At 41.0% G+C, this 15,545-nt stretch overlaps 1 protein-coding gene across 2 annotated transcripts in view; it reads left to right on the plus strand.

The window, feature by feature from the left end:
• Positions 1 to 15,545, plus strand: part of Hhip (hedgehog interacting protein) — a 90,466-nt gene that overhangs the window by 54,530 nt on the left and 20,391 nt on the right. For both annotated transcript variants that reach the window (XM_021170103.3, XM_029480876.2), the window contains exons 5-11: positions 3,966 to 4,117; positions 4,647 to 4,820; positions 5,415 to 5,558; positions 9,667 to 9,788; positions 11,843 to 11,966; positions 12,830 to 12,960; positions 15,196 to 15,277. In XM_021170103.3, coding sequence (XP_021025762.1) covers positions 3,966 to 4,117; positions 4,647 to 4,820; positions 5,415 to 5,558; positions 9,667 to 9,788; positions 11,843 to 11,966; positions 12,830 to 12,960; positions 15,196 to 15,277 — 929 coding nt within the window. The remainder of the gene's footprint in view (positions 1 to 3,965; positions 4,118 to 4,646; positions 4,821 to 5,414; positions 5,559 to 9,666; positions 9,789 to 11,842; positions 11,967 to 12,829; positions 12,961 to 15,195; positions 15,278 to 15,545) is intronic.

Consider the following 15,545-nt stretch of genomic DNA (forward strand, 5'->3'; position numbering starts at 1 on the left):
TAGTTACTTCTCTTTCTCAAATGGACATTTCTTGTTATACAAAGAAGAATATTCTTTAACAATTGGCCAGAATTCGATTGCTCAATAGGATAGAGTTTATCCCAGCATTGCAAGGGGAGATCCGGTCCATTAAAGCCTTCAGGACTTAGTTAGAAGGTGTTAATCTCATATTCTGTGGTGTGTACCCTGTGAGGCTGCTCCCAAGAGCTGAATGGCAGTTAGTTGGCTTGCTATTAAAAATTCCTGGAGAAGCTTTTCTGACTGTTCCTCTGAAACATAGGTCCATCTCAAGATTCCAAATGGTTTAAGAACACTGTTTTTAGATCATTCAACAATCCTCTTTTGAGAATCCTGTTGTGGTTGGTGTGGAGCTGTCCAGACTTCTGTGGTATTGGGAGGGATGAGGAAGGGATGAGAAGCAGGCAGCTAGCTTGAGATGCCAGCCTTTAACCCTAACACACAACCGTGATCTTACTTAAAGTAACACCAGGGGGTTTTGCAAGCCTTTCTTTCCCCTCTTCCTTTATTTTTTAGCTTGATTGGAAACCTTTCAAGCATGAGCTTTGCAGATGATAACTGTTCTGCAATATCAGAAGTGCCTCCCCTGTTAGCTTCTAGTCTGAGTCTCATGATTCTGTGTGCATAGTCATTTGAAGCCCAACTTGCACATGAAGTATTCAGTAGCTAATCATGAAGCCCAAATGTGAGAATCTGGGGGAAAAAAAATCACTGCCATTCACATAGGTAATGATAAATATCTTGGAAATTGGCTAACAGATTTGTAAAGATTTGTCTCGGATGTCATACTTTTTCTGAATGGCACCTCTCTCTGAGTGTGTTTATTCAGTGAGTGTGTTTATATCCTATTAGCCAGGTCAACTCAGCTCACTGTGAGCCATCCCTGCTCTGGTGCTCCTGGGATCTGTTTCCAATTCAAGGCACTTCTGTATGGAGCTCATGATTTCCAGTCCCATGGGATCCGAGCCATCATGAAAAGAAGGATGGAAGGAGTTAGGAGGGAGGCCTGTGAAGTTGTCATAAGGGCTGGTTGATTCTTTCTGCTGAGCCTCTAAAACCAGCTTAGCAGGGTTTGCAACAGTGGGGGAGACAAAGGCAGTTTTGCAACTTGGGGAAAACAGAATGAGGCTATGAAAACAGATGGCCAGAGCTTGTGTGAAAATGGACGTAGGGTCAGAGGAAGAAAGAACAGAGGCCTTAAGGAGGCTGTCTTCAGCCATCCCTAATGCTGGGACAGTGTCCAGTTCATGTGTAAGGCAGGAGTAACATTAGGGGACCCGAGGCCTTAAGTATCTGATAAGTATTGTAATAAGGCTCCTGACCCAGGCATGAAGTCACCCTTCCATGCCAATCAGCATGTTTCTTCACGTAGACCTTAAAAACTGAGCTAGACATAAAAGGCAGGTTTTCATTTGCTCATGATGTATTTTAATTAAGTAGACCACATCACTGTGAAAGCTAATTCAGGTGAATCACCTGTCACTGATATTTTTCACTGAAAATACTTTTCAGTCTCTTGGTTCCGTAGGAGAGTTAACAGACCTTCCTAATCTCCGAGCCTTAGCTGGTTATTAGAGGCAGCCATGATATTTATATAACACATGAAATTTTTCTCACCAGTTTAGTCAGGAAAAGTTTTTTGTTGGAAATGATTTAAATAGTCAAGTTTTCAAACCAATCAGAACCCAGCCTTACACCCAGAAGGTGATTTGAAAAGAGCAGATCCTACATCCTAAATTAATCAAATGTCAATCATGTAACTTGAAAAAACTTGAAATTCTCGACTTTTTAAGATTGCATTATCTATTTCAATTCAAAACTCATTTGTTTTCTGAATTTGGCACTTTAGTAAATGTCTGTGATGCTCCTGGATTCATAGGTGTGAGCCATGTGTTTCTAACATGAACAAATGCCCACTCCGGCTTGTAGTTGTGTCTGCAGCTCAGTTCCATCTGGCCACCAATGACATGTAAATTCTATTTCTCTAATCCATGAAAGCAACTCGCACAGTTATGAGCCATGGTGTGCTCCTCCTCGGGCTACATTTCTGACTATTTGACTAGGGACTACAGAGAAGTGCTTTCAGCTTCAGCTTACGGCTTTCTACAGTGACCACAGCCATCAGTGAAGCACACCCGCAGCACTTAGCTTGTCCCACAGTTAGAGAGAAGTGTACTGAGGAGGAGAATTCATCATGGTCAGAATTCTACCTGTGGGCCTCCTCATGCAATCTGTGAATGTGGTTGAAATGTGCAGACACTGTACATTCAAATCTTGGTTATACATCTCAGCTTCTGATGTGCCCTAAGACAGCCAAATGATATTTATCTCCAGTGATGAGAACAGTAAAACACCAGCATCAAGTCTGTATTAAAAACATTATCACAAAATAATCCACACAAAGCAGAGGCTCATTCATAAATCATACACTTTAGCATCTGACTTTAATGATTAAAGTTAAAATCAGGCATATGGCGATGTGTGAAAAGGTTAACGCTTGGATAAATGATTCAGTAGGTCTTGGGCACTTCCAGACAGTGTATAATTAATGCACCTCTCAGAGTCTGAATATTTCTACTTTGGATGCTATGTAACCAAACAAATTTATCTCAGAGCCATGAAACCAAGCAAACAAGGTTTATTGAAATGAATGTTTATTCCTAAAACTTTACGTTCTCAGACTGATGTAGCACAGAAGTTGCACCCAGTGCTGTTCAGTGCTGCTGACAAGTGCTGTGTAGTGGGACCCAATATGACAGTCGACCATTACTGACCAGGGTCAGCTATGAAGTTTTGGCTTTGTAGGGTTTTCCCCATTTAACACATCAGAAGTTAATTTCTGTATTTTGCCAAAGCAGATATGAAGTTACAGGCATAAGTAAAGGATGAAAGGTTGTAGAATTCGGTGTCTGACAAAGGATGTCACCACTGTGGGTGACTTACCAGACGGCAAAGAAAAATGTTCACTCATTTCCTAGAACATGGAATTTAAGTTTCTGATCTAGATAATTTCAGTTGCTTTGATTCCAAGATAGACATTCCTAGAGTACTTGTGGGACAAAGCAAATGCTTGGACCATATTGAATTTCCACAAGCTGAATTAGCAGAAAACGAAGATAAAGTACCTTTCTATTTCAGAACATGATGATATTTTAATTGCTTTAGCATCTGGCATGTCTAACATATACAGTTTTTGACGTTCATATAATAACAAAAGAGTTGTTTGAGATTTTTCTTTCTTTCCTAGCATCGCCTTTTCTTCCTAGTGCTTCCCCATTCCTATTCTGGTCCTGGCCTTCTAATCTTCTCCCAGCTCTTCATGCTTCTACTCTCTACAGAGTTTAGGATGCATGTAAAAACTACCTCCTCTCTGCATAGATGGGCCAAAGCCTCTGTTACCTAGCTATGATGTACAGACCACCATCGTTGTGACAACTGATGTCGATGCCTCCGGGTGAAACAAAGGTTTATACATTACACAAGCAATTTAACTGCTTTCTAAACATATTGCCAAGACAGTGGGAGCTGGCAGTGCGCACTAGGTTTTAGGTTTTTGGGTGAGCTGGATTAGAAGTAACTGTTGATTGTGAACCGTTTTTATTTGTCTCCTATGCACTACAAGCAACCTCGTAACCCAGTAAAGAATTTCACACAGCGCTTAAACTGCTCTCCCCAATTCCCAAGATTACATGCACAAACCACTTGATTAAAGTGGCATAAGGGTCTCTTGCATAGATAACTACACAGGACAGCTGTCCTGTTCTAACCTTAAAAGAATACCTCATAGAGAAATGCTTTATAATCCTTTTCTGTGTAGTAGGCAAAGGAGAAAAGAAAAGAGGTTGGGCAAAGATTACCCAGAAGAAACTCTTTTCGAGGTTCCAGTTGAAACACAATAAAGAAGATAATTAACTTCATGATTCTTTGTGTTTTCCATCTCACTGCAGGGAGGAGACGAAAGGGGTCTGCTAAGTCTGGCATTCCATCCCAATTACAAGAAAAATGGAAAGCTGTATGTGTCTTATACCACCAACCAGGAACGGTGGGCCATTGGGCCTCACGACCACATTCTTCGGGTTGTGGAATACACAGTATCCAGGTATCACTAACTAATGTGCATGGAAGAACAAAGTTTGTGTGTTCTTTTCTCTTCTTCATCTCTTTACAGACTGCTTATAAGCTATTGCCATAAATTAGTAATAATTAGAGCAGAATAATCCCATGACTTAAAACATAGTGTGTGCATCTTTGTCTCTGTGTGTGTATGAGTGTGTGTGTGTGTGAGTGTGTGTGTCTGTGTGTGTGTGAGAGTGTGTGTGTGTACTTCTCTATCTCTGTGTGTGTGTCTCTTTCTCTGTTTCTCTCTCACTCTCTTTGTGTGTGTGTGTGTGTGTGTGTGTGTTTGTGTGAAAAGAAATAAAATAAAATAGTGTCATAGTGTCTTTGGTATTTTTTCTTAATTATTTAAACTTCAACGATGTTCCTAAAACATAGATTAATGGGGTTTTTCATGTCATTCTGATTAGCTCTATTTCAAATATTATTGTCTGTCTGTACACCTCTTCCTTTCCAGTGAATTCATAGCATACCTGCAAAGTCATGGTGTTCTCCCCTCTTCTGTCATGCAGGAAAAATCCCCATCAAGTTGATGTGAGAACAGCCAGGGTGTTTCTGGAAGTTGCTGAGCTCCACCGAAAGCATCTTGGGGGACAGCTGCTCTTTGGTCCCGATGGCTTTTTGTACGTCATCCTTGGGGATGGTATGATCACGCTGGATGACATGGAAGAGATGGATGGGTTAAGGTAACAGACTGCTTAACCAGCAAGGACTTTTTGACACTAATGTGATTTCAATGCCAGGACACAAGGTCAGAGCCAAAAACTGGGAATTATGGCTGATGACTGAACATAAGGTTATTTTATCCTGAAACTTGTCCTAAAAGAATTATTGCTACAAATGCTGCCTTGCAACACAAGCACTGTGTATCTCTTCCTCTGTGACCAGTTGGTTCCCCACCCCCATCCATCCATGCTGCTGCCCCACCCTCTGTCTAATTAACTGGTGTCTTGAGGAACATAAACACATAGACTGGCAAAGATGATACAGGACAGATTAAACACACACACACACACACACACACGAGAGAGAGAGAGAGAGAGAGAGAGAGAGAGAGAGAGAGAGAGAGAGAGCAGCATACTTTGAACATCTTTGTCCACCCCACATCTTGTACCCAAACTTTTACTGGTCTCACTTCTTGCCACATGGAATTTGGAAATCAAGAAATTTTGAGTCAAATTGAAGGGATGGTTTCTTTCTCCTTAGAGCAACCTTGCCATGTGTTCAGGTGAGACAAACAACCTGAGTGTAAAGAACTCACTCCCCTTCCAATCTCTCAGTGACTTCACAGGCTCTGTGCTGAGGCTGGACGTGGACACGGACATGTGCAATGTGCCTTATTCCATACCGCGGAGTAACCCTCACTTCAACAGCACCAACCAGCCCCCAGAAGTATTCGCCCACGGCCTCCATGATCCAGGCAGGTAAGGACATCTGCCTATCTCATCCCTGCTTTCAAAACAAGACAGAATTTGAGATCTAGGGAGAAAAGTAAGATATTCAGCCACCAAGTAGCAAGGGGTAGTATCCCTTTGAACCTCTAAAATCATACCCACCATTAACTAAACAAGTATTAACCCACTTTCTATCATTCATGTGTGAAGAAGGTTAAAGAAGATTAGACAAAGGAAAACTCAAGGTCACAGAGAAAACTTCAGAGACTACTATTAGATAACCTTTGGCTTGCTTTCTTTAGATCCCTCTAAGTTTTATTTTCCTTGTTGACTTGGTCTGCTTTAAGCTGTTTCAACAGGATACCACACACAGGTGATTTATAAACAATAGATGGATTTCGGCTCACAGTTCTGGATGCTGGGCAGTTGGAGGCCATGATGCTGGCACCTGCTCAGCATCTGCTGAGAGCTTTCTTGATTCCTCGTCTCATGGTGGAAGGAGAGAGCAAAGGAGAGAGAGGAAGACAGAAAAGTTGCCAAACTCATCCTCCAATTCGGAACTCACTCCTATGATAACCAACTACTCTCACAATAATAGTAGGAATCCATTGGTGAGAGTAGTGTTTTCAACACAATCCACCAGGAAGGTCCTGTCTGTACAACTGACTGCAGTAGGGATCAGGGTTCCAGGATGTAAGCGTGGCAGGGGACATTCAGACGATACCACATATCCTGAATATGAGCTGTAACACGTGTGTTCTGAGAGCTCTGTCAGGATTATGTAAGAGTCCACAGAAAGAGGACAAAGAATGGTACTTCACACCTCACACCTGGGCGGTCCTTACTGCCATCATTACCCTTAATGCAAGATGATGTAGTGTTCATTTTCAAAGAGTTTAGGTAAATGTTAATGTCTTTCACACCTCAGAAACTTACAAATTCTAAAGGAATTCATGTCTACTGTTTTCTGTTTACTATAATGAACTATAAAGAACAGAAAACTTAGAAGTCTGTAGAGTGAAGGATTTCAGGCACGCTTTAAAAATTCTAGGAACTTTAACAGAAATTCTCTGATGAAAACTAAGTCCAATCTGGTCTATCATTCAGACTGAGGGGTATGTGGCCACATTCATTCATTTATTAGCTTAGTTATTATTGCTATTTAATGTTTATTGAGTGTTCACTATGTGCAAGGTGAATATTTCTCAAACTTTTTATTTTTATAATCCCTCGTGCCCTTCATCTTTGCTCCATCAAAGCCCAAGTCCACAGTTCATTTCCTTTTTGGCATCTCCACAGATCTTAAAATCTGTTCAGCAGGGAATACTTAAGGTGGGATCAGGATGTGGAGGAAACTGTCACATTCCATTTCTATAGCTCAGAATGCACAGACACCACAAAGCAGCACTTTGAAGTGAAGCGGCCTGAGTCACCACCCTCCCACCGGAGCGTTCTTGCAACCTTCCTGGGGGTCCAAGCCTCAGTGCAAAAACACAGGATGAGGCCCTTTCCAGACCCTACTCATGGCAAGATGCCTGTGCCACGTAGCCCTGCCTCCTCTGGCAACCGAGGGCTAAAGAAAAATTCTGTTTGCACTCTGCTTCCTTCCCAGAGAGTCTCAGGCAGAGAAAGACTTAGTGATGAGAGAAGGGACTGAAACTATTACTGGCTACAAATGAAGCTGACTACTGTAAGCACCTTGTCTATGGTACTAAGCTAGGTACTACTACTCTTGGTAGTACTGTGTGATAGCTGCCCATACAGCACCCTTTTAATTTTTATTTGTGTGTGTGGTGTGTATGCATGTCCATACTTACATATGTAGGGTAAAGGAGGAGGCCAGATGTTGCCCCTCTATTATCCAGCTTTCTCTTTTCCTTCATTTCTTAAGTCTCACTGAATCTGAAGCCAGATATTTCAGTGAGAGTGACTGGTTAGAAAGTTCTATTCTATCTATTACCCCACCCCCGTCCCCTTAACAGACCGCAATACTGGGTTATAGGCTTGTGTCATGCCTGGCTTTCCTGAGGATCATGGAGAATCAAGCTCAGGTGGTCCTGTTTGCACAAGAAGTATTCTTCCCATGGGTCCATCTCCCAGCCCACCATCTTCCTCTTTAGTTTCAAGACTAATTAATAGGTTCACAGTGAAGATGACCATAAGTTACAAAGATCAGTGGTGCAAGCCCAATGCGCTCATTTACATACCACCCCCCCCCTGCACTTAGCATCATCCAGAGTAGAATGATGTTTTCAGTGACCAACTAATGAGACAGCATTAGCACATCATCATCTCCAGTAGTCCCTGACTGACATCAGCGGCTACGCTTGGTGGTATACATTCTGTGTCGCTTTTAGACAAACAGATGGCAACAGGTATGCATCACCATAGCCTCGGCTGGTCAGTTTCACTGTCTGGCTCCCTTTGCACACAAGAAGCTGAAAGTCAGGAGATGGCATGGCATTCACAGCCCCCAGCAACTTATGTTGGGAAAAGATGCCCTTTTCTTCACCATCAGCTGCTTCTTGCTGAAAACAAGTCAGACTTCTCTTTTTGTCATAGATTCTCTATCTTGAGGGAAAATGTCGTATAGGAAATCCTCTCGCCCTGTGGGGACTAAAGTTCCCCATTAAGTCACGGCATGTCTGTGTCTCCAGTCCTGCCAGACATTGTATTGAAGGAGTCACTGTCAGAGAGGACAGTGAAGGCCCTGTTGCTGTAGAACTGTCCCATCTCCTGCTTCTTCATCATGACTGGGCTCTTTGGACCACTCGGTTGTTGTTTTATTTGTTTTGTTTTGTTTTGTTTTGTTTTGTTTTGTTTTGTTTCGTTTCGTTTTGTTTTGTTGTAGTAATTGCTGAGTGACTCTTTGTCCCTGAAGCTCCAACTCTCAATTTTTTAAATGTTTTTAATTTATTTTATAGCCCAGTGATTTGGTTTATAAGTAGTTAATGTATTTTCTTGGCCCAAAAAGCCATGGTCAATGGAATGCCTTTTGTCTCCAGGGGACATTTGACAATGTGTAGAAATATTTTTGGATTTCACAACGGGGATGAGGGGCTAAGAGCAGGGTAACACTGCTGTCATGTGATGGACCAAGGCCAGGGAGATTGCCAAGAACCCATTCACAGAATGGTACTCCCTCGCCCCTACAACAAAGACTACATGGTCCCCAAAAGTCAGTGACACTGTTTTCTGTTTGAATTTTTGTTTGTTTGTTTGATTAGGTTATATTATTGTCACTGTTGTTGTTGCTGTTGTTACATTTTTGAGGAGCTCAGACATATCACTAGTTTTATCCCAGCCTCTTCTTCACTTAAACCTGCAGGGAATATTGTAGCCTTTCAGGCCTAGACTAGGTAACAGGAGTATAGTGATCTTCGACCATTATGTGGTTAGAACCACAGCGATATTCTGATCTCCAGATTAGGTATGGAGAAAATGAGGACAGGGCAGAGGTGACAGACCTCCATGTAGACATGTGGCAGCTGTGTCTCTGTTCCTGAACTGGAACAAGCAGGGACCCTTAGAACGAGTGACCTGTGAGATGTCTCAGTGAGGAAAGGCACTTGCCACAGAACCAGACTGAACATCTCAGTTCAATGCCAGGAACAGAGAGAAAGAAGAAAACTGATTTATACAGATTGTTCTCTCACCTTCATAATGGTATGCTGTGCGCGCACACACACACACACACACACACACACACACACAAAATAGATGTATGTAACTTTTTAAAGTAAGTCTTCCATGTAAGAAATACAACACTAGTTCTAAGACTAATAAATTACATACACTACGTGGCACAGATGAGTTGATGGTAGCATTGATTCATAGATCCAAACTCTGCCAATGTGTCATGCATGAGGTAATCCTTACCAATAGGCAAACAAAGGTTCTTAAGATAGTGAGAACATTCATTAGAAGAAAGATAGCCAGAAGAATTAAGAAACGCACTCCCGAGGTCATTAGCTTCAATAGAGTAAACAAACTTGTCAGGATGTTTCCTTCAGTGGTTTCAAGAATATCTAAACTAAATTGCTCATAGGATCCTTGCCAGCCCACAAAGTGTTCGTTCCTTGTTGTCAGGAAGAGACCCAGGGAGGAATTAATGAGTATTTGCCTCTTTATTATGCAGATGTGCCGTGGATCGACATCCCACTGATATAAACATCAATTTAACAATACTTTGCTCAGATTCCAACGGGAAAAACAGGTCATCAGCCAGAATCCTACAGATAATAAAGGGAAGAGATTATGGTGAGTGAAGCCTACCTGGCTGCTTGTGCTTTAGGTAAAGATTGGTTTTAGTATATTAATTAGAGAAAAAAGAGTTTGCATAATGAGCATTGAGAAAGCATAGAAACATTGGCCTGGCACAGGCCACTGCGTGAATCGCTCCATTTGTAAAGGTCCAAGGACTGCCCGCGCCCCGAGGGTTCCTCTGTGTAATTACCTTTCCCATGGATTGAATGGCTCTCTGTAGGTTCAAATAGTTTAAGAGTCTCAAAAGTCAGCGGCTGTATTTTGCTCATCTAAGACCAAAAGTGGAGAATTTCTCTTTATTCAGGAGAACTTGTCTTAACATTTTATACACACAGAAATAAGCCTTAAAGGTAAGAAATTACTGAACATTCAACATGCAAGTCTCAGCAATTAGGAGAATAATGTTTCTAATAAAAATAATTTAGAAATGGATCTCTTTTAGAGAAAACAATATAATTGACTTGTAAAAACAAGTCATGGGAATAAAATATTTAAACATTATTTTTAATAAAATGATTACTGGAGTATTTACAGAGAACTTAAAAACAAAATGTTGGATAATAAAATCCAAAACACTCAGTATTTTTCAAAGTTGTAGTACATACTCCCTTTTGAAGGCCACAATATCTTAAGCATTATTATGACTTAGGAAGCACAGTAGATTGAGATTATTAAATTGATTACTCCCTCTATTGGCTCATTCAATGGGGCTATTTATCCTAGCACTAGGAATGAGGCTGCTGGGCTAGTTCATGTGGTATTTGTTATTTTATTTGCTTCTCTCTCTCTCTCTCTCTCTCTCTCTCTCTCTCTCTCTCTCTCTCTCTCTCTCTCTCTCTCGTGTGTGTGTGTGTGTATGTGTGTGTGTGTGTGTGTGTGTGTGTGAGAGTGTGTGTGTGTGTGCACACCTTATAAAGACCAAACCAAAGAATAACATGGTTTGGATAAAAAGTCAAACAAACCACCAACTAATTCAATGGATTTTCATTATATCTGGAGAATTAATTAAATTCTACTAATCAAATGAACTTACCAGAGAAAACCATTAACAGACTTACGTTTATGTATTTTGAAATACATCCAAAGTTCACACAGCTCCCCTTGTGAAGACATTCAGAGACCAGCTGTAGGTGACAGACAGTGTTATAGGCTACGTTGAACAGAGGGGGCCGTTGAGGTAAAGAAAGGTTAGTTATCACGGAAATCTGAACTGGAAAGGATAGGTATGAACTGAAGCAGCCTGGTTCTAATATGCGCCACCTTCGTCATTCAGTTACAATCCTGGTGCTGGGTATTTAAAACTTGTCTTCTCCAAGCTTTAGCATAGTCATGTGGGGGGAGCAAGGTCTTCAAAATAACCCTACTGCTACAAAGTTCCTTACGTGAGGTACCGCGTATTGATTGTGACTTATTTGACATTAAATGCATGACAAGTCACCGTCAGGTGAATTTGCCACATGTAGCTCAAAGGAACGCCTGGAGCAGACATTGTTATCCTTGCAAATCTATAGGCAAAACCATTAGCATGCCCCAAGTGAAGGTACTTCTTCACTAAAGAGACAGTGATTTGAAGAATACAGTAAATGTGGATTTAAAGACTTCTTATGTACTATGCTTTTATTTCCATTATGGTGTGAACCTTTAAAACTTTTTAAACATTTCATATGATTTGACAGGTCTGGTTTGATTTATTAAATGTAAGCAGAACCATTTTTTATGGACATTTATTGTTCAAAACTCAAGTTTTAAAATATTTTGGTTCTAAAGTAAATAACAATGATTTTAAAATATTTGGGTTTGGATTGTGTTGGAATCTTGGTGTATCCTGACAGTTAAAATGGCTAGGTCCTGGTGAGCGCTTTCATGTCATTTAAGCTGGTGCTTCGATGCCATTTGAACAGTTTCATTATTCTCATCTGAAAAGGATCCGTGTCTCGCCTTAAGAAACACAATAAAGAATTATGTTATTATAAAATGTACTACTTGGTCTGTATCACTTTTACTTCTGGAAATGTTTCATCTTCTCTAATACTAATTTTTTTTTCCAGAAAGTGAGCCATCTCTTCTTGAATTCAAGCCATTCAGTAACGGCCCTTTGGTTGGTGGATTTGTTTACAGAGGCTGTCAATCTGAAAGATTGTACGGAAGCTATGTGTTCGGAGATCGCAATGGGTATGTTTCCTAATGCCACAGGTCTATAGACCAAATGGCATGTCTATCGTTTGGCACACTACCAAGAGTGATCCAAGTGTCTATCCCCCAGAGCCAGACCTTGGACACACAAATGGTACTACTTTCTGGTGTCCCCCACATCTGGAAGCTTAATTGAAGAGATGCTTCCAACGAGATTCTTTTCCTCTGGGATAATGTTTAAAGACAATTACGTCCTCTGGGGGATTGTCCATTTATTTTGACTTTTCCCATTATCCTCACCCTAATGCCCAAACTTGTTTTAAAGAAATTATAAAAGCTGGTTGGTTGGTTTTTTATTTACTCTGGAAGACAATGAATTTTGGTAATGCCAAGCCTTAGGATCTTGAGCAGCACTTTGCAATATGTCTAGATAAGTAGTTACTACAAAATAAAAATTTAGCCTAAATTTTCAAGGTCTCATGGTGGGTGATGATAAGGAGCTGATGAAACCCATTCGGAGAGGTTCTTTCCCGAGCTGCTGACCCTCAGGCGACAGGAGCCCTGATGTGCTCCGCTTCTGCAAAAGGCAGGGACTGAACCCTGCACTCTACCCCATCCCTTCCTATGCAGTCCAGCCTGCAGTTGAGAGTCACCTGGGAAGTATCCTCTCTGAAAGTAGATGATGAGGGGCTCTCTCTTTCTTGGATTTTTTTAGTGCCCCCCCCCCCCCCGAACCACAATTTATCTTCATCTGGTACTTTCATAGTGTTCCTCTACACCGCAGAGAAGTGATGTTTTTGGTGTGACAATTCTTCACTGCAATGTCTATTCTAAAACATCTTAGAGTGCCCTGTAAGGGAGGTGTACTCTCATTGTGGATTTTGTGGTGTGTTTTGTTATAGGAATTTCTTAACCCTCCAGCAAAGCCCAGTGACCAAGCAATGGCAAGAAAAGCCGCTCTGTCTGGGTGCCAGCAGCTCCTGTCGAGGCTACTTTTCGGGTCACATCTTGGGATTTGGAGAAGATGAATTAGGTACTGTGCCTACTGTCCCATTAAGTTCCAGTTACACCTCTTGCTTGGAACACTTTGTTCTGCCCTATAGAATCACAGTTTCTTCTTCTATTTGTTGAAAACGCACCCCCAGCAAAAGCAACCTCTCACAGAGTCCCAAGATGATAAAGTTATACCTTCTTTCCCAGTAACCTTTCTGCAAAGAGTCTTTATACATTGTTTATATTTCAGAGATTATATAAAAATTTAAAAAGCAGAAAAAAAGAAGCTGAATAAGGGAAAAAAATTAGTTCCAAATGGCGAGTCTTTTTATAACTACTGATATGTTCACTATGTTCTATGATGATCTATACACTATGTTCTCTGTGTATCTATCCCTGTGCTAAGATGATACTTTTATTCTCTGTCTATCCCTGTTCTATGGTGATCTTTTCATTCTCTGTGTATCTATCCCTGTTCTATGATGATCCTTTTATGCTGTATGTACTATGATGATACATTTATTCTCTGTCTATTCCACTTGCCCACCTCTAATATATTTTCAAAGGGCAGAGTCTGAAGCTAAGTTCCCCTCTCTATTGCTTACTTATTTTGATGATTTGAGAATAAAAATACATGCAAGATAATCTGCAATGTAGAGATCCTTGCCAATAGAACAGAAATTACCTCATTGGCTATCTGTGTGACAATATTTTTGGCATGTTTATCAATGTATGGAGCCTACGTTTGTTAATGGCTTGATCACCATTCCATGGTGCCACTGGAAGGTGGTGACATCTTTAGCAGGTGAGCCTCAGTTGCAGGAAATTGGTGCTCTTTAAAAATAAATAGAGTTATTTTGTATGTATGATGTTTTGTCTGCATGTATGTGTGTACACTGAGTGCATGCTTGGAGTCCAAGGAACTGAACCCAGATCCCTTGCAAAAGCTATAAGTGCCCATTTCTTAGAACCATCTCTCCAGCCCCAAACTCGGTGTTCTTAAAGGGAGTATTGGAACCTTGTTTTTCTCTGTATCTTTGCTTCCTGGCTGCTATGAAGGCAACAGGCCTTCTTTGCCATACATTCCTGCCATGATGACTATCCCAAGTAACAGAGACAGGCTACCACATATTGCAATCCCAAAATCATGAGCTAAAATAAAACTTCCCTCCTTAAAAGAAAAAAGTGCCGAGCCTAATGAGCAAAGGGAGTTGAAATTGGAATGTGATTAGTTATAAAGTGAAATTGTGTACTGTCCACTGTTTTAAATTACAGAGTTCAGTGTAGCTTTTGTGGTATTTTTCCTAACTACACCCTAACAAGCCACGAAGACTAAGATCCTTCAGCCTCAGAAATTAATTTTAAGGCATTAAAAAAAGGGAAGAATAAGCTTCTTTCCTAAGTCAGAGTATTCTCTCTGTAATGAAAGCCCAGGTTGACTCTGTACATTAAAATGGGACACCAACAAAAATATTCCCATGCCATTCACTTAGATTAATAAAGGACTCAGGCAACTCTCTCAGAAACACACAGAGGACATATATGAGACACTGGAATATAATTATATATTTTGAACATTTGAAATTGTATAATTTGGCTGTTCTTGCTCCAGAGGGAAAACATTTTATATCTGAGTTTTTTCAAGGGAATTAAAAAAGATACACTTTTCTAATTCATAAGCTCTGTAATATAACTTTGATGTCATGGACAGACTTTAATTTTGAGAAGAACTGGGTCTAGGGATGAGCATCAGTGGTAGAGTGCTTGGCTAGAATAGAAGGCACTGGGTTTCCTTTCTGGGCATTACTTACCAGGGAAGAGAAGAAGGGAAAGGAAGAAGATAGAAGAGAAAGGGAAAGAATGGAGGAAGGGAAGGAGGGTAAGGGAATGGAAAGGAGGGAAAAGGAAGAAGGAATGAAGGGAGAGGTTAATGCAGGCAGCTTCATGAGAAAGCAGAAAGACCCCAGTTGAGATAATTCATATAAATTACTCTTGAAAAGAGTCACTGGGGTTAGAGTAAACACAGACCAGAAGCAGAGATGGGGATCCCAGGGAGGAAGCTGTTTGCTATGGTCCAGTTGAGAAGCAATATCCTCCTGAATAGGAATAGGCTGGGCATAGAGAAGAGGTGGATCTGGTCCACAGGATTGGAATTATGGGGTGCCAGCACACCTGTCAGCATCAGGCTTTCCTGAAGATGGATAGAGAGTCCTGGTAGTTGCTTGGCTGTGATGTCATGCTCTGAATTCGCTCTGTATTATTTCTCTTTCAACAGGAGAGGTTTACATTCTATCAAGCAGTAAGAGTATGACCCAGACTCACAATGGAAAACTCTACAAGATCGTAGACCCCAAAAGGTAAACTTTCTTTTTCCTCTTGAGTCTGCTCAATATCCATTCTCCAGTTGCTTTAGTTCACTCAAAGGTGTTACAGAAGAGGCACAGTTTGCAATGAGCAACATTCTATCCTTCCCAGGACAAGGATGCACTTGACCTTGAAAGACCTGAAAAGCTCATTCATGTCATCCTCATCCTCTCTGAGCTGGCTTGGACTTGTGGGACCAAAATTCCCAGTAAAAGTCAGGAAAGGATCCTAGCATGGTAGGCAATGGTTTCAGCTCTTGTG

This window comes from Mus caroli, unplaced genomic scaffold, assembly GCF_978045245.1.
Source record: "Mus caroli unplaced genomic scaffold, Mus_caroli_1 scaffold_10, whole genome shotgun sequence".
NCBI classification, from domain to species: domain Eukaryota; kingdom Metazoa; phylum Chordata; class Mammalia; order Rodentia; family Muridae; genus Mus; species Mus caroli.